The sequence below is a fragment of the Nomia melanderi genome, chromosome 11, assembly GCF_051020985.1.
Source record: "Nomia melanderi isolate GNS246 chromosome 11, iyNomMela1, whole genome shotgun sequence".
Lineage (NCBI taxonomy): Eukaryota > Metazoa > Arthropoda > Insecta > Hymenoptera > Halictidae > Nomia > Nomia melanderi.
The window spans coordinates 16,168,644-16,191,607 of record NC_135009.1 but is presented as its reverse complement, the minus strand read 5'-3'; the positions used below and the strand labels follow the sequence as shown (position 1 = coordinate 16,191,607).

Sequence of the window (22,964 nt, the reverse complement as noted above, 5' to 3'; positions counted from 1 at the left end):
TCACTCACTTACTCACTCACTCATTCACACACACACACACAATGTTTTGTAACTCGTCGTTGTCCTCATTGTTTCACAAGAATCTTTCCTCTTCTCTTTCAGCATCGATTACAATAAAGACGTGTATAAATAATTACCAGACGTGTGTGTGTGTGTTCTGCTTAACAGCTATATCACTGTCTCACTGTATGCGTTTCCGTTTCTTCGGGGAAAGTATTTTCAGCATGCTCACTATGGGAGCCTCGAACGACAACGATATAATAAAGGACAATATATAGGATAGCACCATTTGTCCAAGGAATGTGATCATCTGAAACATACGTCGTCATTTCTTTCACCCTGCGTCGACTTGGAACGGAGCGAAACTAAAATATAATATTTCTGTAGAATCCTACCATAGTATAATTCCCTAAATGAAACGGCGAGTCCAGGTTCAAGGCTGTCAGTCGGATCACGAGCGGATGTATCAAGTAGGCGCAGTATGTTATTCTGCTGAACGGGTACAGGATCGGCGCCGACAGAATGCTGTTAACATACCCTGTGAACGTTGGAAACGAATGAAATCGCGTTTACATTTGACACGTTGAACGCACGGTTCCACAGAGCAAAAATATAAATCATTTAAATGAATTCTATTATTGCATATTCGTTAAGCAGACTATCACCGCATTAAGATCAAGATCATTTCGAATACTCAATGCTTTCAAGATACCAATAATTGTGAAACAACAATGGAAACCAGTCATTTTGACTGGTAGTTCTAGTGTTAACTATTCAAACAACAAGAAGTTGATGTAAGCATTCAGTGTCTAATTTAGCAGAATTTGCAAAAGGTTTCTAGTGTTAATTGAATCAACTGTAGTCATCTGATTTCCTTGGGGGTCACCGGTGACCCACGGCATTCAACGTAAGTGCAGCGTAGCAGGGCCTAGAACCACCTGGTTCGTTAAATGTTTTAGGCACCGTGAACCTGCGAGAACCTAATCTCAATACTTGGAGAATAATCCCTCTGTAATTCTCACCATCGAGAATAATCATTTACCTCCGTAACCCGTGCTGCACGCGACCACGATCCACGACAGTCCAAGCGCCCACACACTGTGGCTCAGCGAGGAATAAGCGGCAGCCATCAGAGGACTCAGATCCGCTTCGTACAAGCCGTACAGCAAACTCAGGAGACAAGCCGAAGAGAAGAGCCAGCCGATGCAAACCGTCGTCTACAAAACCACCAACAAGTGGTCTTAGTTTCACAGGAAAAGTAGAATAGTTCGAGCAAAGTATCTCTACGTTCAGCCATCTTCCTTACTTTGCTCATCTTGATCTTGCAATCAGTCTTGAACAGAAAATACCCTATCGACATGCCGATCAGATAAGGTCCCAGCCTGGTCCACGGTTTGTCGTAGATCTTATCGAAGAGCGCCAGCGGGTCGTCGGAGGTTGGCATATGGTTGTTCGCCAGGGCGATGTACCCGGTGGTCAGCCATGAGCTGAGGAGCAGGGTGGTGAGCGCGAACGTGGCGATTTTGAAGTGGTTCGTCGCCAGGACCAGTATCACCGCGCCGACGATGTAGAATTGCGTGTCGTCCGCGACGTACCAGCTCCAGATCATGCACTGGAAGCAAGGTTGAACTTTAGGGAAAGCTCGTCGGTGCACATCAAAGGAGATTGTCAGAGATAGAAAAATTCAACCGGTCGAGGCGTCCTTCGGTAGCAGGTGCGACCTCGAGCGATTAACCCCTTGCAGTACAATGACGAGTGAGACTCGTGATGAAGATTCCAAATAGAATTTAACAAGCATCGATATTATTCAATTTGTTTGAATTCAAGTTACTAATGATTACACTTTAAAGGAAATGTTGACATAGAATAAGACTGGAATTTTCGCTCATTTCCAATAAATTATCAATGACAAAGTAGTTAGATCGATCGCAGTTCACAAAGAAGTCATAGGACAAGGGGTTAACTCTTAGCACTCTAGATGGTTTCGTAATCTATCAGCAACTGCAACTAATTTTTATAGTATCCCTAGTGAAAATGGAGAATGCTATAACATTTCTTAGATCTTTTATTTTCCTTAGTGCAAAATTTTGATCTGTGAAAAATCTAATAATTGTAGTTTCTTTAAGATTCATTAAAATATCTAATATTCTGCAATATTGGAGCCTACAGAGTTCAAAGGGTTAACCCGTCTTCGTCCTTCGAACCCATAGAAAGTACGACTCCCTGAAGACGACGGTGAGACGATCACTCACCATTTGCTCAACTGGGAACAGCGTATTGATATAGAGCAAGTTCCGCCACCAATAATTCGGACAGTTGTAATGGTCCGCGGTGGGCGGCTCGAACACGGAGTTCGAGTGGAACCATTTCATCGCGATCTGCACGACGCCCAGCACGAACATGTACGGAGCGGTCAGCCTGCAGAACCGGTAGATCAGTAGTCCAATGAATTTCAGGCTGCCGGAAACGATGCCGCGCGTGCCTTGCGTGAGCGTCTTCAGGTCGCCCTTCGCGTTCGTCCGGAAGAACAGGAAGCTGACCAGCAGCCCGCCCATGAAGAAGAACGTGTCGACGCTGAACGCGCCGTTGGTGATCGTCTGGAAGAAGAACTTCCTCTCGACGACCTTCCGGTACTCCATGTTGTCGGCGTACTTGAACGCGGTGATGCAGGTGTGCCCGAGGATCACCCATGCCATCGATATCACGCGGAGACCGTGGATGGTGCTGATCGTGTCGCCGCCCACTTTCCCCTCGCAGATGATCCTCACGTTCGCCGGGACTGAGAAGGACAGCAACAGCTCCTCCAACACGCCTGCGGACAAATTTCGCGGTTCACTCTATTGCGACATCTTCGCTTCGCGTGCAGGGATTCTAGTAACTGGGAGAGATATACTCTTTGCATTTGGATGCTTTTTGCTGGAAGTGTTCGACACTTTCCGATGAGATAGACAGTATTTGCGTTAACACGTTGAATGCCATTGGGTCACCGGTGACCCAAGCAAATCGAATAACTATAATTCACTCAATTATACGACGATTATTCGAAAACATTTCCACATTATAAACAATGCTTAACGCGCTGACATTCAGCTAGAATGCAGCAATAACAATACAATTCAATCAAATGATTAACCCTTTGCACTCGAAAGTTTTTCGCTTGAAGTATTCTGTATTTCCTAATTAGATGTAGACAAGATTCTTTAAAATGAATTTAACAAGAAATCATACATAAATCACGTATCGATGCAGTATACAAAGGTTAATGGTAAGTACCAAATTTTATAATTTTGCAAATGATTAAATATACTTTCTCCATCTCGTGTATTTTGTAGAAAATTTGTCTATGAAACCGTTCGACGTGTTAATGTTCTCTCATTGAAGGTAGAAGAATATTGCGCTATTCGCTACTGTCTTCTAATAAGAATTATAATCTGTTCCAGTTACTAGATTATACGCTCCGCACATCTGATCGGCAAAAATGGTCGCCGCTTACTGAATTTGTAGACTTCCGGCGTGCTCGATCGCAGGCTACCCTCGTGATCGTTGTTATTATTAACCGGTAACGATTGGGGGCTGCCGATGATTACCTCAGCCGCTGGAACAGGAAGGTAGACCTTACCTTGAAAAGCTACGGAATATAATAATAAAAGTGTGTCACTGTCTCTGCGACTGTCTTAGTCTCTAGCGATAAGTCTGTAAGTGTTAGTGTACATCATCATTTTTTTCTCTCCGCTTGGGAGGACACAGGGTCCTGTCGTTTGCACCGCGTAGAACGGGAATGAGACAGAGAGAGAGAGAGAGAGAGAGAGAGATCGTGAATGTATGGGATAAAGAGAAGGAAGGACAGAGAAGGCAGTACGAGTCTTACCACTTAACGGCTTTTGATTTCTGCCGGCTAGTTGTTCCAGCTTCGCGTGCTTCTCCAAGTCGTAGATCACGTTCCTTCGCGAGTACTTTCGCGTCACGTATATGTCGTACGCCGAGCTGATCGCCATTAGGACGAACACCATGGTAGTTCCACCACTGAAAAGATTCTTAGCGTTAGGACTGGATTCTGCGTCACGAGTATCTTTAACGTTTACCATGAGGATAATAAAGCAATTTCAATGTGTAGGTTAATACGTTCACTACCACGAGAATCAGCGTTTTACGTACTTAAGATAAGATAAATAGGAATAATTATTAACCCTTTGCACTCGGGAGGTGACTCACCACTTGATTTCATACAGTGAAACTATAGAATTTGATATTTAATATTATACCTCGTAGGATGCGTCAGTTCGAGAAATATTGAAATAAAATAGAAAATGTTCAAATATTTCTAGTGGAAAACTTTCGAGTGCGAAGTATGAAAATTAGAAATGCTATAACGTTTCTTAGATCTTTTATTTCCCTTCTTAGCGCAAAATTTGGAACTGTGAAAAATCTAATAATTGAAGGGTAGTTTCTTTGAGATTCATTAAAATATTTGATATTATTCCTGTTGCAATATTGGAGCCTGCAGAGTTCAAAGGGTTAAACTATACCGATTCGAACGAAACGTACAGCAGCGCCCAGAAGATCGGGTCCTCGTACATGTTGTACTTGTTGTGCTGATCTCGGACCTTCAGGATAGACGAGTGTCTGGCCGCGAGGTCGCTGGCGGCTAGCCTCGCTATCACCGAGACGTCCGACGCGGCGCACGAGAAAGGTAGGCACACGCCCAGATAAATCGTCCTGGTCTGCAAATAACGTAACGATTAGTTTCAGGTAACGTGGAAATTATAACGTGGAAGAACTGGGAAGAGATTCTGCTCGCTTTTACCACTGGCGACACGGAGGCGTTTATCGAGATCGTCATCATGTAGAAGCCGAGCTTGTACGGCGGCTTCACCGTCATCGACTCGCTCCAGAAGTTGTTCTCGGTGAGACCGGCGTTCCGCTTCTGCGGTTCCGCGTTGAACTCCGCCGCTTCCTCCATTGCCGGCTTCACGACCGTTTTCATCTTCCTGCTGTAATTCTCGTTGATGTAGACGCACTCCGTCGAGGAGCCGACGTAGTACGAGTTTCCCCAGAAGAAGCTGTTCGTGTAGCGGCCCGAGGCGTCGTCCACTGCGAAACGAACGGAGGTGAACAAGGTTTAGGACGGTGTTTCATAATGTGAGGCCGTTGTAGGGTAATTTGATTTTTAATGGGGTAATTTGAAATTTGAAAGGTCACTTTGTGTGTTTCGTGATAGTCACGCAGGATAGAATAGCAAAGATATTGTAATGAATATTATAGAAATATTATAATATAATCAACATTCGTCCGCAAAGGGTTGACAACGATTTGTTCGTATCGATATCTAGCGACATCCTAATTTTTGAATTTTATAACCAGCAGTCTCGAGAAGCTTCCTGTTCCGGTCTTCCCGCGGCCAACTCTCGAGCGACGACGTTTATTTCCAAGCAGGCTCGTAAGTGCCCCATACAATTCCCCGGCTCACGATGGCCTATCAGAGGTGACAGTTGTTTGTGTTAGGACCGCGAGAAGATCCACGTGTCCCGAGAATATAATTAGAAAGGGAAACGAGCAGAGGTCGAGGCGGATCCGGAGGCTGCGCGACTCGCTGTGACCTCGTCTTCCGAGGGTTAACCGATCGAATGGAGACGGCGAGCAGCTAAATACCTGTCTACGCATCGCTATAGAGTTTTATGGCGTTGGCCGACTAGCTGTAACCGATGACCCACTTCCTTAGCCAAGACACTTTCCCCTCAACCGACCAGAGACCGTTTCCGGACCTGGCTTCCGTCGAAATTCCGTCGAAAACGAACCTGCACGCCATGAAACGATTCCTTTACTAGCTGATGCCGAATTAGAGAGTGAACACGGACTGCTCGTCGATGTGTTAAATGGTAACGACACTCGAGATGAACCCTTTGAGATCGAGGATTCCTTGACGATAGAACTAGAGTCAAAATGACCCATTCCTGATCCCTTCTTTTTACAATTACAAAGATAACAGGCGATTCTCCTGAAGTCAGTTTGACTGTTTCGTAGTTCTAGTGTTAAAGTAATCAGAATGTTCTCCGGAAGCAGCTAAATTGCAAATCGAAGGGAATCACGGATGAATAGTTGATTGTTTAACACTAGACCTACCGTACCAGTCGAAATGACTGATATCTCCGAGGCATTGAATCGAAATGATTTCAGAAATAAATAGTTCCACTCGAACGCTATCACGAGGATAATCTATGGTTAGAATTTTCATAGAGGTTCCATATCAATCGTAACTAAATCCTCGGTAGTTCTACTGTTAAACGATTCAATTGACACGTTGAATACCATGGGGGTCACCGGTGACCTCCAATCAAGCTGAGATGCTATAGTTCATTAAATTGAACGATGTTTATTTGAAAACATTTCTGTATTATAAAAAAAGAAAAATGCGAATAATTGTAGTTTCTTTGATTCATTAAAATATTTAATATTCTAACTGGTGCAATATTGGAGGCTACTGAGTTCAAAGGGTTAATCAGCGATTTACTCGTCCTCGAAGCTACAAGATCGGTTCTCTCGCGAGCAGGCAACGTTTGCTCGTCGATGTCGTAAATCGAACGTCTTTTAACGAACGTTCCCGGTCCGCGACGGTTAATACATAATTTTCATTACCAACGCTGGATTACGACACCCGTCGAGAGAGCCTGGCACCCAGCGATTCCGCCGAGCGAGACTTTCTATTCGAGAAGAAAGTAATATTATCTAATCATGGCCGAGCCGAGCCGAGCCGAGCCGGTCTCCGCGGACCGCGCGCGTACGTGTTGCAGTCTTAATCATGGGTCCCCGTTGCGTTAACGATGGATTGCGGTTACGGGATGGAAATCGTCGCGTCATCGTACGACGAAGAACGGCCCAGGTGAAACATCGAGGCATTTCGTAACCGGCTTCCGGCGACGCGCCATCTCATCGGGCCGGACCAATGTCATCGGGTGAAATCTCTCTTACATCAGTCTCGTCATTGTCCGTCCTGATCTTTGGTAGCCGTGTCGATGAATATTCTGATATTTCTTACATGAAAGAATACTCGTTGAGAGTATTAGAATAAGAATAAGTTTCTTCGATATTTTAGGTTCCCATTTTTCCGGGAAACAACGCTGTAATTAAAATATTTCAGTGAAGGCGTCAACAGCGTTAGTAATAATTCGACAATTCGTATCTTCCTATCAAGTGGAACTTTCATTTGGCAGTTAAGTCCAATTTTTGATATTTTCTGGTTTGTCGAAATTTTAATGGAATGAATAATATTCTGTTTAGTTATTAAGGATTCACTCATTTCTTGATACTCTCTGGTTTGTCGAAATTTTAATGGAATGAATAATATTCTGTTGTTATTAAGGACTCACTCACTTCTTTGTGTTTTTCTGAATATGTTGTATAATCATCAGAATCTTGTAGACAAGATGTAAATGTTCTGAATCCCTGTTTCCTGGACTCAACCGCATCGGCTTCCGAGCGACTGATATCTTATTGCCGATTCCACTCGCACAAAATGGACGTGCGTGTAGAAATGAAACTCGCGGTGGGTCCCACACGTTCGCGTGCCACTTCGGCTCTCGTGTATGTATTCGTCTTTTCAAAGTCAAGTTCGATGATCGCACGTGACACGCCGGCGTTGTTTCTATCTTGATCCGACGAAGAATGCCGGTGCGATTCGATCGAGTTTCGTTTTGCCGTCTCGTTCGAGGATGATGTGAGAAATTACTAGAGAAATTTATTTAGCAATACAGAAACTGCAGTGCAAATCCATTGAAGTCTCAATAGCTGCACTATTTAGTTTCTGCAAACAAATTTTGAAAAGACAACGGATGTTCTGAGAAATTGATTTAGTAATGCAGAAACTACAGTGCAAATCAATTGAAGAATAGTTGCACTATTTAGTTTCTGCAAGAAAATTTCGGAAAGACGAGAGATGCTTATCTGAGAAATTGATTTAGCAATACAGAAACTGCAGTGCAAATCAATTGAGGTCTCAATAGCTGCACTCAATAGCATCTCAATCATCTCAAACGTGAAAATTTGATCCCGACAAACGTCAACATTCGTCCGCTAAATGCTAAGAGAAAAACTACAAAAAACCGGTGATTCTTTCAGCGACCTTCCATCAGTCCACTGAATTTCCTTCGACAAAGTCAAGTTCGACCAGGACCGAACCCACCTCGACGAGAGGAAAGATCGGTCGCGCGACGACATTGAACGAGTTCGTTTCCCGTCAGCCGAATTCGACGTTTCCGTGGACGAAAGCGAGGAAGAAACTCGATAGGTTCCGCGACCGGTTTGCAAGGAGATCTCTTGGCTAGAGCGTTGCTCCCATGGTCGAGGCCTGGCTCGATAAAGTTCAAGGGCTGTCGCAATGAACGTTGCGCGAAAAGAAACGCTGCAGGCCTCGGTTCGCTGGCCGAACTCGCTCGACGGCGAAACTTCGATCGCCGACCGGTGAAAACTGTCCGAAAGTAACACGAATAATCCATCTGGCTGTCTTGTTTCGCTCTCGAGGGCATGTTAGAGAACGAACTGCTCAACGATTAAGGAAAAAGGAGAATCTCTGTTCAACCCAATGACAAGTGAGCACAATGACGAGCGAGACTCGCGATGAAGATTTCCAAACTAATTTAACAAGAATCAATGTTTTCATTCTTCATGAGATACAGACGATGTTCTTTGAAACTAATTAACGAGGAAATATATATAAATTAAGAAGCAAGTTACAATATATAACAAAGCTATGCAAAGCTTAATATTATATATAAAACTTTATGATTTTGCAAATCAAATCAAGTGGTGACAGAGTCACCTCTCGAGTGCAAAGGGTTAACCACTTGTAGAATGACGAGTGAGACTCGCGATGAAGATTTCTAGACTAATTTAACAACAATCGATGTTACTCATTACCGACGGATCAAAGCAAACTATTTTGCTATTATCAATGTATCTTCAAATGAAATTTCCACCTGAAGTAGAATGGACAATTTTGTATTTCTCACAAACTGTCGATAGTAAAACGTTACACGAGCCTAGTAACTAAAGTAAATATGCCAAGGGGTTAAGAATACTTCACTCTAGGTGATAAAAATCGTTTGAAAACACTGATTCTTCGGTCGAGCGTGAAACGATCGGATAGAATATCGGCAGCCTTGGCGTTGCAGGACCGAGCTTTCGCTAGTCGTGAAAGAGTAATAGAAACAAGGCCTTATGGCCAGATAATTTCGGGTTCTCCGTGCTCGGACTTCTCCGAACGATCGTTTCCCTTCGGCGTTTTCGTCCGTTGACCGTGGCAGCGCGATCTATCGCCTATTCCCGAGCGATCGGACGTGCCGAACGGCGCGTTCCGGATGGCCGCAGGGAAAGTAATTCGGAAAGAGAAAGGCTCTCCTTTTGCATAGCCGGTCGTGTTGCGATATTAACCCGTTGACCGGGGAGGACGAGTTAGCTCGTTGCTCGTGTTTCACTTTCAGCGAATTCGCGTTTCTCTTTCGTTGCTCGCGTTGAAGCTTCTGCGTTGCTGGAGGCGGCGTTCGCGCGTTTATCGGACCGATAGCCTCGTTAGATTTCTTTCGACCCGTTGCGGGGAAGTCGTCGCGTGGGCGTGGGCGAGATAGAGAGATCGTAAATCGTGTCTGGATCTGATTGAACGGTGTCTTTTAACCCTTAGCACTCCAGGTTGTTTTGTAATCTATCAGCAACTGCAACTAATTTTTATAGTATCTCTAGTGAAAATGAAAAATGCTGTAACATTCCTTTGATCTTTTAATGAAAATCTAATAATAACAGAAAATATAATAATATTAGGGTAGTTTCTTTGATTCGTTAAAATATTTAATATTGTAACTGGTGCAATATTGAAGCCTAGAGAGTTCAAAGGGTTAACCCTTAGCACTACAGATGGTAATCTATCAGCAACTGCAACTAATTTTTATAGTATCTCTAGTGAAAATAAAAAATGCTATAATATTCCTTCGATCTTTTATTTCCCTTTTCAGTACAAAATTTGGATATGTGGAAAATCTAAAGATTTTAGTAGTTGTTTTGTTTCATTAAAATATTCAATATTGTAACCTACAGAGTTCGAAGGGTTCAACACTCGCGTTCGAAGGCATTCGCGTGGGCGCTCACGTTTCAGCGATTACGTATTATCGCGTAGAGTCTGCATCGTGGAACATGCGGGAGACATTGAAATCGCTGGAGAAACGAGGCAGGGACGTCGACGTTGCAATTAGCAAGAGGCTTGCAATGTTGCAATTACCCAAGGTCCACCGTGCCTATTTCGCAGGTGTGAGCTCTTCGATCGTTTTGGTTGCTCGAGGACGAGTCGTGCACGGGAAAGACTTCGTTTAATGCTGCATCATTTCATTATTCGTTTGTTATGCTAGTTTCTATCGTAAATCAATTAATTCGAAAAGTGTTTCCAAATTGGGTTGGTAGATGCTATAGTTTATCTGTCGCAACTGTATCGAAAGATTGTTACTCGATTTTCCAGGTTTGAAAAATGCCTACTGTACCAGATCAGCTGGTGCTATTACTTTAACACGTTCGCAAACGCGAATGCCATAGCGTTTGCATTGTGTTGCAAAATGACAGGAATGCTATAACATTGAAATTTATAAGCCACGTTGTCATGAATCTAAGTCTGCATAGCCTGAATTTTTTATTTTGTTCAAGGCATTCGTACTTTTCTCTATTTTTGCTCATTCAAATTCTTACTGTCTGTGAACGTGTAAACACGATACCAGATCATTGATCATTATTTCTAGTATCATTTGCCCTCGTTATGAAAGGATACGTATTATACGAAACGTTCGAAATTCTCGTGACAGTCGAGTTAACCCTTAGAGTACCAAACAACGACGTAAAGGTCAACATTGCTTCAAAATCGTCAATCGAGGAATCGTCGTAGTAACCTTTCGCACTCAAAAGTTTCTCGCTAGAAATATTTAACATTCCTCGACGAGGCGAGAACGACATTCTTGGAGACTAACTCGAAGAGAAATCACCGGTACATTAAGGAACAAAGCTATTTTATTCGAACATTCCACGCACCGAGGCATTGTACAAAGTTCAACGTGAAATATCAGATTCCATAGTTCTATTCTGTCAAATCAATTGACGATTAAGAGTTAATAGAGTCCGAGTCGCGGTGAAACCGTGACGCGAGGACGTCGCATCGCCTCGTTGCGTAAACGTCCGCGCGCCATTGTTACGCGATCGCCTCGCGCCGCGAAAAGAGGAAAAACCGGGGAAAATCGTAACGCTCGCGATGGTTTTCCACGATGAATGAAACGCGAGACACGGCCGACGCATTGTCCCGTCGCGACACGATTTCGCGAGCGTTGCGACAACCCGATGGGTTTCGATGCGCGTCCCATAACCGGCGATCGGACAGCGAAAACGTCCAACGATTGCGTCCCTCGCGTTTCCTAATTGATATCGGCCGATTTGCCAAGCGGAATTGATTACGATTTCCGTTCGCGCTGAACGACGCGGCAGAAGCCGCGAGGAACCGTGTTTAACATGTTCGCTACCAGCGTCACATGTTTCTGACGATCGACATTTCGCATCTCGTGCGCAGAACAATAATTATTTGCATTTACTCGTGTTGATTCGCATTGCAACGTATGGAGTAATGTACAGAAGGTTATGAAGATATTTTTTCTTGAGTATTCTTTGTACTTTATAAAGACGATATGTTCTTGTTTGTCAGTGTTTAATAAAATGTTAAGAAATATATGTAATATACTGACTATAGTCTATAAGTATATTTAAATAATATACTATATATTATATACTAAATGTACTAATAATATATATAATAAAATTATATACTAAATATACTAAGAAAGTTATTTAAATAATATACTATTAATAATAATAAATAAAATACTAAGAAAGAACTGCTGGCGAACGGGTTAACGCTGCGAAGACGCGATGTCTTCGAAAATTACCGACACATTATACAGTTCAATCATCTCACCGAGTTACGCATTCCAAATTGTTCTGAAATCAACCAGTTCCTACGAAAATACTGACAAGATCAGCGTAAATATCTATAAATAATAGGTGAAGAGAAAATTCTTCGCGCGAGATCCTACCGAGTCTCCGAGTTCATCGCAGCAAATGGTTCGCGAAGAGAAATTCCGCTTCGATTAACTTAACCAGTTTCTCGACGTTAATCGCGACTTGTACCGTTATTAATGGATCGTTACGAAGAGTAGATTCGAGTGGTTATTTATACAGACTAGGATGTAAATGGAGATTGACTTGGTTAATGGTTCCGATACGCCAACGTCGAAGAGAGTGATTGAACCTAGAACCTGAATGGAAAAACGATTACGAAACGATTCCTCGTTTCCCTCTAAAACGGAGGAGCATCGAAAGAACGAAGGTTTTCCATTTCTAAATATACAACTTCAACGTCTGAGAATTTCATTCGAAAACAAATCGTTGTGCCTCCTTGTTAGTTTGGCTACGGGATTTTTAGTCTACCGTTTAACCCTTAGCACTCCACATAGTTTTGTGACATGTCAGCAACGCGTACCAATTTTGATAGTGGTACTACTGAAAATTAACAATATCCTAACATTTCTTAGACCTTTAATTCCCTTCTCAGTACAAACCTTGTATATTTGGAAGATCTAATAATCTTAAGGTAGTCTTAAAATTCATTAAAATATTTAATATTAGAACTGGTGCAATATTGGAGCCTACAGAGTTCAAAGGGTTAATTGCTGGTCCTACATTAATGTAAGATTTTAGATATGTATAACAGAAATCCAAACTAAAATCCTTATTCCTTTTTAACAAGTTACAAATTTCGGTTTGATTGACGTTTAAAAGTACATATATCAATATAATCATCGACACTTAACGCCGAACACTAGTACTAAGTGGCTCCTGCGAGGCCAGGATTACATTAATTACTTAACGGTTTCCTGGTGACGTAATTTTTTACGCGCCGCGGTATTTCGGCGGTTGCGCGAGCCGAAACACGCAGGCCGGCACGCATGTTTCCTGCTTTTCGCAAGGTTTCCAACGCGAGTCGAGAAACTGCGACGATTGATTCCACGCAGAACGCTTGGCTTCACGTTAACCGGTTAATTGTGTTTGACGAGTACACACGTCATCGTGAAGCTTGAAGATACCAATTCTTTCAGCGATGAATTTTTTATTTTCTCACGTAGACATGTGAATTTCACAAATTCTCCTTTGTTTCGCTTTGATCTTTCATTAAAATATACTCTACGTACATTCGTCCTTCGACGAGAACACTTAGTTTTTCCAACTAAATTCCACGGTTAACTGTTTAACCATTCGACGAAGATTCTTCAAACACGAAACCTTCAGCAGATTCGGCCGAATCATCTTCAAATAAAATTTCCGCTCGAAGTAGAATGGACAATTTCGTTGCATTCCTTCCAAATTGTCGACAGTAAAATATGACGCGAGCTTAGTAACGAAAGTAAATAGTACGCCAAGGGGTTAAATCATTCCTCCGCAACTCAGTATTCGAAATATGAAAGTCGGTTCTCATCAAAACGTCGACGTTCGTCCGCAAACGGTTAATCTACGTCTGATTTCCAGGAGAGTTCGATGCGCGCACGGACACGCGCGTTCCATTCAGCCGTTCAAGTTTACGCCGATGGAAACCTGTTCGCGCGGGTGAAACACGTAGAAAGTACATCACGGAATATCTGCTTATATAATCCCGCGGCCGAAACATTAATCAGACGCGAGAGCAGACCTAACACGACCACGCCGCCGCTAAGCTTCTGCGTTTTTACGGGGGCTGCTCGAAAACACGGTTGCGCAATGCGTCGGGGGTTCGAATTCCTCGGCGGAACGCGAGTAAACAGGCTGGTCTGTTTTCTCCGGGGGAACTTGAGCTTTCGAAACGACGGATCTCTTGTGAACTATCGGAGAGAAGGTAAAGGTTCATTCAAAGGTGAACCATTGTTTGATTCGACAACGCGTCCCGTTTCCAACGCTTCTTAACGCTAAACTACCGAGCAGTTGAATTGACTTTTTGAAATTTATCTACAGGAACATCAAGAGTGCGTCTACTGGGACTTTAATTGATTTATCATTCAGTTTACGTATTGCTGAATCAATTTCTTTAATAATTTCTCAGAGAAACATCTGTTATCTTTTTAATAATTTCGAACTGAAGAAATCATGAATCATTTTGACCCGTCTGGTAGTTCTAGCGTTAATCCTCGCTCGATAATAGACTCGTGACGGTCTCTTCAATTATATTTCCTTCGATCCAATGAATCTAAACGAAACATTAGAGAAATGAAACTGAAACGAGTCATAGAGTTCCTAAATACAACGTAGTTTATCGTTTCTAGTAATAATATCCATAGGATTCATTTCATTTTGGTTATGTAAAATATAGGATTCCAACCGTTACAAATACATAACGCTGGTAGCGAACGTGTTAACGTACACAGAGACGTCATATCTACATGTTCATCTAAAGATTCAGTGGAATGAACCGTTAGCCATCTCGTTATACGAGTTTTTTAGAGTAGTCGTATTGGTTCGGTGCCGAGAACGAGAATTACTGTAACCAACCAAATCGAATTACTGTAATTCACTCAATTAAACGACGATTATTTAGAAATATTTCTACATCATAAATAATGCTACCTAATGTGGTGATGTTCAGCTAGACGAATATGCGATAATAATAACGCAATTCAGTCAAATGATTTAACCTTTAGCACTCCAAGTTTTTTTGTAATCTATCAGCAACTGCAACTAATTTTTACAGTATCCATAGCGAAAATGAGGAATGCTTTTAACATTTCTTCGATCTTTTATCTCCCTTAGTGCAAAATTTTGATGAAGAATCTAATAATTTTAGGGCATTTTCTTTAAGATTCATTAAAATATTTAATACTATAACTGGTGCAATATTGGAGCCTACAGAGTTCAAAGGGTTAATATTATACTGTTTCCATTTCGTGTATTTTGCTCTCTGAAATCGTGCAATGTTCAACATTTTAACACATTGAGCGCCGGCCCCGCGATAACGCGGGATTTTTCTGTTGTTTAATTGTTAATCCCATGTTCGTGTAACATTTTAGATATGCATAACACAAATCCAAAGTAAAATTACAAAATCGAATTCCTTATTCTCTTCCGTAAGTTAGAAATGTTGATTCAATCGATGTTTAAAAATGTATCAATATAACCATCGACGCTCGCGTTTTTAGTAGCTGAAATTCAGAAACATATTTCCGTCTCCTTGTAATCGTGTTCCAGGCGAGAAACTCCGCGCGATGTGAGGGAGCCTGTAGAACGAGCGGCCTCGGCGGCCGTCGAAAATTTCTCGTAGAAATGTCGGTTGATCGTGAGCGGCGTGCCGCGCGATGTAGGAAGCGAGGGCTTAGCCGGCGACGTGTTATGTCACCGTTAACAAGCGAGGGGGGAAAAAAGAAACAGATGCAAAAGGTTCGGGATTATTCAAGAAAAGTCCGGTTACGTGAAAGTTGCGCTCGCAAGCCCGGCTTCCACGTAATCCTTTCTCCCGCGGGCCGCGGTTTTTTCTGGCCGTAGTGACGTAATTTCAATAATTGTGGCGGTTTCTCTGGCTCGCCGGTGTTCCTCCGGCACGCGTGGAGTCTTCCTTGTACTTTCTAACGCTGCCCTCGCGGCACGAGGCGCCGCAGATGCTGGCGGAAGTAGGCGCGCGCCGCTCGCGACCGGTTATTATTCGATTCTATCGCGGATATTCAATTTCTTTCACCGACTTTCCTTCGTTCTTCCATCTTTTTCGGCAGCCACGTCATCGCGAATACTCGTTACGTCGACTGAACGATCTCCGATCGCGTTGGATAACGATCGACTCCTATCCTCTGCAAACCAGCCTCGCGAACTTTGATTTCTTGCGAACCTTTCACCGATCCACGATTTCCGCGATTAGGTTCGTCGAACGCGTCGGTGTTTAAACGGTTAACTGTGAAATCTAGTTGGAAAAATCTCTCGTTCTGCGCAATAAAATAAAAAAATGACCCTTTGCACTCGAAAGGTGACTCCCATCATTTGATTCGATACAGCAAAACTATGAAGTTGAATATTCAGTATTTCCAATGAAAATTATATTTTGCAATGTGAAATATTTGAATGAAATAGCTTTGCTGCTTAATTTATCCGTGAATTCTCGTTAAATTTCAAACAATGTCGTCTTTATCTGATCAGAAAATGTCCAAATATTTCTACTGAGAGACTTCTGAGTGCAAAGGGTTAATGAAAGGTCAAAGAGAAACAAAGAAGAATTGCATGTTAGATAATTCATGAAAGAATTAGTATCGTGTCAAGCTTTATGACCTTGTATACTCGTCAAACACAGTTAACTGGTTAAACGGTCGAACTGTATGGCAGCCGAATAGTGAAACCGAATAGAAAAGTACGAGATTACGGTAAATTAGGCTCGTCGAGGACCTCGGTTTCTTATTTAATAAGTCAAGCGAAACTTCTGTCTCCTCGATAACTTCGGAAGGAGGAAGAAACGACGTTACTTATCCGGTTCTAGCGCCAAATGTGCCCGAGATCGAGAAGAAACCGGAAGCTCGTGATTGATGCGCGCAGTGGAAAGCCTCGGGGCAGAAGAATGCGTTTCCCAGATGCGACCGACGCGGGGGCCGGCTTTTCAGACGTCGTACAACGGTAGTACCTTTCACCTTTCCCCGCGCAATTGTACAAATTTGAACTTCCTACAATGATAATGGAGCAGCCGGCGCGGCCGGAGGAGAAAGTCGACGAATTCGCCTCCGCGAAACGACTTTTCCCCTCGGAAATTGGGGGGAACTGGCGGAGTTCTCACCGGAAATAATGAGCGTTGCGAAATAATGGGACCTCCACGAAATTCTACGTTTGTCCAGGAACGGGATACAGCTTGGAACTTTCCAGCCGACGGTGCTTCCGTGTCGCGAAGAATGAGATCTCGACTGTCATCCGTTGTCTTCCTGTTAACCCTTTGCACTCGAGAGGTGACTCTCACTCACCACGTGGTTTCATACAGTAAAGCTATAAAATTTGATATTGTAGACGCGTAGGTTAATATTGATGTTAATTTCATGGACGCGATGAATGGGTTGTATGCGTTGTTTTGAATGAACGCGAAAAAAAAAGATATTAAAAAAAACGAAGTTTATGTTGACAACGGAAAATATATACGGATTGTCATCGTTTTAATAAACGTCTGTGATATTTAATATTATACTTCGTATAACGCATCAATTTGAGAAATATTGAAATGCAGTATAAAATATGTATGACAGATCGAACTGTGTTGTCAGCTAGAAAACTTCAAGCGTAGGATTAAGCGATATTCTGAAAAATATCTAACACGGTGCTTCGTTACCCGAACGTGTTCAGAGTCTTTCAGACGAATTAGCCTCCCGGGCGCATGGCTAATCGTAAGTTAGAAACTCGCCTCGTCAGAGTTATCCGATACCGTTCGTTCGTATCTGGTGATCGCACGAAAGACTTCTTCCTCGTAACGGGATATGTCGAAAGTGGTGTGGTAAGAACCAGTTTCCTCCTCTTTAGACAGTGTTTACCGAGTCGACTGTTTCATTGTGAACGGATTATTGTCCGTAGTATCGGCAGCCGATCGGATTATCCGCGAGCATAGTCATTTACAGTGAATTCTTGAATCGTCTCAATATTCCACGTTTTCCTATCGTTGACAGGTCCTTTTCATTCGACAGATCACATTAGTGGATCGAGTACGGAAGTATTAGGCTACCAAAACCCAGCGACATCACAACTGACGATTAGTATTAGATGATTCCACGAGTGACGCCGTTCTTTCATGTTAACTTCTCAATTTTTCATTCATTCTTTCTCGCTACTTTCGAAGGAGTTCCGTGGCGTTCCATTAACACGTCGAATGTCATGGCGTCGATGCAATTCCCTCGATTAAACGATTATTTGAAAACATTTCTGCACTGTGAATAATGTTTTAATGCGGTGGCATTCAGTGAAACAAACCTGCGACAATAACAACGGAATTTAATAGATTTAGAACGGAATATAAAAGATTCGTAAGAAACGACGTTACTTATGGGACAACCTAACAATCGTGGACCAAGCGAAACACTCAAACATTCTCCGAGCAGTCACGACAACCGAGAATTTCCTATACGGAAAAGTTCGATGATGCAACCGATTGACAGGTTGAACTAGTTGGAACCGCCGCTTTTCGACGACCTCACGCGACATCAAAGTCCACCGAGGGAAACGAACTGTGACCGTTACTCCTTTTCCTCGATTTTTCCATGACATGCCTTTCTTCTCTTTTATTCGTTGACCTTTTCATTGGCGATACTCTATTCCTTCCTACAGCGAGAAAACCAGTAGCAGCGAGCTGCGAGAATCACGAACGATGGGAATAATAAACTAACGCGAAGAGCAACTAGAGCATTAACGATCGTAGAAATTGAGTCGCCGCGGAGCAAAGAAAGTGCTCGACGATGCGTCCCTTGATCTCGTCCCGGTCGACCGCCCTTCTTCCACGGCGATAGGACTCGTCGGTTCTCTGTGGTTCTTAGCCACGGTGTTCTCCTCGCCGCGCGTTTCTCCGGTTTCGCGAAGGCGAAGGGACAGCCTTGACACACTAAACCCTTTCACCGGTAGCCGAGGAGCGTAATTGTTGAAAGTATACAAAGCCTGCAGACTCTGCTAAATTAAATTCTGAATGCTTAAATCATAGAGAATAAGGAACTGCGCACTGATTTCTCGCTGTTCGAACAGTTAAATCATTTTTTGGTAACTCGGTATTCCAAACGTGGAGATTTGACCTCAGCAAAATTCCGACATTCGTTCGCAAAGGGTTAACGCGACGGGGAACGTTTCGAAAAGGGATCATCGACAGCGAAGTCCTCGACGCGAAGAGAGCATAAGTTCTATTCTCGGGTATTGCGTGGTCTCGAATACACCTGGCGACATTCTTTTCGCATACTTGTCGCAATCGATGCAACCAAGCGTTTCCTATCAATGTCCATTTGCGTGGAAAACCCGGCAATCTGTTCGAATGGAATTAATTTTAGGGCTTCCGTAGTAAACAGACGTGTAGGTAAACACTGAGAAGCCGAGCGTTCGGTCATCCGAGCCATCGAATAGACCTATTATTCAGTAATTTTATATTCTAGATGCGAAACGTCGATGTCGGCAATACGGGGAAATCCATCGTTAAAGGAGCAATTACCCAGGGAACGAGTCGAACGCGGAAGATCGGACCGATCGTCTATCGTTAAGTAGATTCGATCGTTATCGAGCGGGAACTTTCGAAAACGGACGAAAACGGTCGGATCCGCGGAAAAACCGGCATTGACCGAGGGAGGAAACGCGCTGAAAGCGATTCGTTGTCGCAACTAGCCGTCCTTTGTGTCGCGAAAAGTGAAATTTCGCGAAGAAAGTAGGCAAACCGGGAGGAAGGCAGATGTTCCAGCCGTGGCCGGCCTCTCCTGCCCCGACTCTCGATTTCCTCGTCGACGAAAGTGAATCGTCCAACGAAGCTCCTCGATTCGTTCGCCGCGAGCGTCGCTGTCACCTCTGCCGCGGAACGAGGCACGCGAAAACCGATCTTTCGTCGAGGAATCCGTTCGTAGAATCAAACCGAGCTTGTTTATTCTCGTTATTCTTTCTATTATCTGCTTAGAAATAGAAAAACGGATCGCACCGTTCGGAGTCCTTTCGCGAGACGATAGGGAAGCGTGAATCGACGTTCGAGAAAAGAAAGAAGCTCGGCATTTTCGACCAGATTTTTGCGAAGACGCTCGAAGGCCGACTGCTGCGGACCCGGCAATTACGTCCGTTCTTACGCGTAACTCGTACGCTTTCTATTTGTATAAGGAATTTTTATCCGCGCGACCGAGACGAGTGTCGCGCGCGGTTTCGCAACGGGCTCGGAAAAAAGACATTTTTTTTCAAATCTAATGGAACTCTTTCTTCATCTAATAAATTATGAATGCAGCGGCCGCGTCGGTCGCGGTTGCGAGAGAAATCGTGAGAGAAGAGGGTTGATCGACTTATCGAGTAATCTGTTAGTCCTCTGAGTTTCTTTCACTGTCTGGGCGTAAAGATGGCGGGACGCTGCGTTAGAAAGATGGCACGACACTCGTGGAATAAAGTGACTCGACAAATATCACGCATCCATCATATATTAACCCTTAGCACTCCAGGTTGTTTTGTAATCTATCAGCGACTGCTACTAATTTTCATAGTATTCCTAGCGAAAATTAGAAATGCTATAACATTTCTTCGATCGTTTATTTTCCTTGTTAGTACAGAATTTGGATGTGTGGAAAATCGAATAATTTCAGGGTAGTTTCCTTAAGATTCATTAAAATATATAATATTATAACTGGTGCAATATTGGAGCCTGCAGAGTTCAAAGGGTTAATACTAGATTCACTTGTACGGTTTATTCTATTGTCTCTAGAAAAATGTATGATCGTTCGCTCGGATCTTGAAAAATTCTCACGTACAGAATATTTATACAGTATGAAATGAACATAAAGCCAGCGTCAACGAAGCGGAAAACTTAACACTAGATTTACGGCACTCGATTCTTATTAGCGCAAGTATATATCCTAATTTCTGAGATCTAGATGAACAGATATCAATTTTCCTAAGAACAATAGAACAAACTGTAAATAAACGTCGGTAAATCTATTGTTAAGAGATTATACAACCAAATAATCTGTAATTTACCTTTCAGAGCCCATCCCTCGTGCCGTTTCAGTCCTCGGATGTACCTGGTCAGGTCCTTGGCGCACTGCTCGCCCACAGGATATCTTCCCTCCGTCCAGTTGCTGGCAAGATGACGCACATTGAACACGTCCAGCGCCTCCGTCAGGGTGGTCCAGTTTCCACCCGACAAACCGTCGACGTCCGACCAAGTCCTCGTCCGCTCGGTGGTCGGAAGATCCTGCGCGGGATTCAGCGACACGTTCGAAGGCGATTTCGCGGAGCAAACCGCCGCGAACGCGAACAGAACTAGGGCCCGCGAACGACTCATTGTCCTAAGAATATTTATTCCACCGATTACACGCTGGCCAATTGAGAAAATCGCTCTGAATTCGAACTTCAACCGGACATGGTCAGCTGTGTCGAGCTTCGCCGAAGTGTCCTTCCGTCAAGATCCGCGGTTTATCACAGTCAGTTGGAATACAAGCCGTCGAGTGTCACGAACGAGCGCGACGCGTCTTCCGAATGTTCCGAAAATATGGAGACGGTGATTGTTCACTGGAGAATGTTCAGGAGGACGCGTATCACGTGAATCTTCGCGGTCGCGTTGTCCGTTGCTGGGGTGTCTGCTCGCGCTCCACTTCCGTTCTCATCGTGAATGACACCGGCGGGTCGTCCGAAGAGGAACGAGCGTGCACCGTTCACGCGCGAGACTGTGCCCTGCCCCCGGAAAGATCGCGAGCAAAGTCCTCTCTGGCCCTTCGCGGTCCGTGGAACTGGTTCCTGTGGCCCCCGTGGCACGTCTTCCTCCACGTCCGATGGCCAAGAATCACCTAGAACGACGCGGCTGGCAATGGTAGAAAAATGACCTCGCCGGATGAATATCTTGGTAGTAATGAAAGTGCTAGAGAAATGGTGGGGAGCAAACCTCCCCGGTATCGAAAAGTGAACGCCATTGGCGAGACACGTTCGTCCGACACGCGGCGAGGCTTTAGCGCGTTCGCCGGTGTGTGATCACCGATGATCGCTGCTTAATGTTGATTAAATTACGAAGATTGTCGAATAGAAATGGTTTAGCGTTTGCGTTTAACACGTTGAATGTTGTGGGAGTCATCGGTGATCTCCGACTGAATTGAATTACTATAGTTCACTCGAAACATTTCTATGTTACGAATAATATTACCTGATTTCGTGACATTCAGATAGAAGAACGTGTAATAATAATAATAAGAAGAAGAAGAAGAAGAATGCAATTCAATAAAATTTTGCGTAACATTTGCGTATTTTGCTTTATAAAATCGGCATTCAACGTGTTAATGATCGTGGGAGTATTAGCTAAATGGCCGGATACAAGAAAGTTCCCCTATAATAGTGTTCACCTTTGTTTCAACGCTATTTATCTTTGACATAGAAGAATAATATTTTATAATTATAATATAATAATAGCCTCCGTAGTTAGTACGATTTCGCGTAACGAGAACAGAGGTTTAATTGGAAAAGTCACCGAACGTGTCGTCGTATCACGCGAGTTTATTTAAACTTTCCTCGCGTTGTTCGTTAATTGAACAGCTGCGAAGTGATAATTAAATCTTTTATGTTATATTCTTACGGTCAGGGATCGTGAAACTTCAGTTAAATTTAATTCCCTGTATCGACGGTTTCGACTAATCGGGAATAATGCGAGAGATCCGCGAACGTAATTTCACCGTGCGTAATAATGGCGTAAAACAGACCGTATTTACATTGCTGCTGAAAAGTAGGTGGACACTTTCTTATTCCCCGCGATTATCCGATGAAAGTTACGGCAGATTTTCATTGCCGGATGAACCTTTATCTATTCCGATGGGTATCTCGATGATTGATAGATCGGGGAAAGATAGATTCGGAAGCAGGAAGCGCGGTACACTTGTCGAAGCGAATGAATAAGCACCCGTTGCTCGTGGTTCCCTCTTTTCTTCGATTGCGCGCGTCGGGTAAACGTTACATGATCGATTCGAATCTTCGGGGTTTACACGCGTTACAAAAAATATGTAGGAGGAAGCGTCTCAGCTCGTTAAAATTAGAAAGCAGGAATCCAGTTTTCGGAAACGAGCGGCGGCGGTGTTTGAACAAGCGGCTGACCTTTGCGCGGCCGCCGCCTCTTCTTCCGGCGATATTTTCGCGCCGGTGTATTTCGGTGTCCCGCGTCGGAACCCGATTCGCCGGCGGAAAAAATCGTATCGCTCGCGGACGCGGAGCAATCTTTTACACGT

The 22,964-nt window shown here is 43.5% G+C and overlaps 1 protein-coding gene across 1 annotated transcript; it reads right to left on the bottom strand.

Annotated features, from left to right (window-relative positions):
- Positions 1-181: 181 nt before the first annotated feature.
- LOC116434843 (O-acyltransferase like protein-like) lies at positions 182-21,043 on the bottom strand. The gene is made up of 10 exons (XM_031993639.2): positions 20,737-21,043; positions 4,805-5,091; positions 4,546-4,721; positions 3,869-4,023; positions 3,494-3,628; positions 2,253-2,812; positions 1,307-1,612; positions 1,043-1,217; positions 396-538; positions 182-310 (listed from the first exon to the last, which is right to left on the bottom strand). Exons 1-10 carry the CDS (start codon positions 21,041-21,043, stop codon positions 182-184), a joined length of 2,373 nt encoding a protein of 790 aa, XP_031849499.1.
- Positions 21,044-22,964: the final 1,921 nt, after the last annotated feature.

Bases quoted from the DNA above. Each gene is read 5' to 3' on its own strand.
- LOC116434843 (XM_031993639.2), bottom strand. From the start codon at position 21,043: ATGAGTCGTTCGCGGGCCCTAGTTCTGTTCGCGTTCGCGGCGGTTTGC. The intron at 5,092-20,736 runs GTAAATTACAGA...TTCGTTTCGCAG, and splicing joins CGAGGGATGGGCTCTGAAAG to TGGACGACGCCTCGGGCCGC. The intron at 1,218-1,306 runs GTAAGGAAGATG...GTGGTTTTGTAG, and splicing joins GCAAGATCAAGATGAGCAAA to ACGACGGTTTGCATCGGCTG.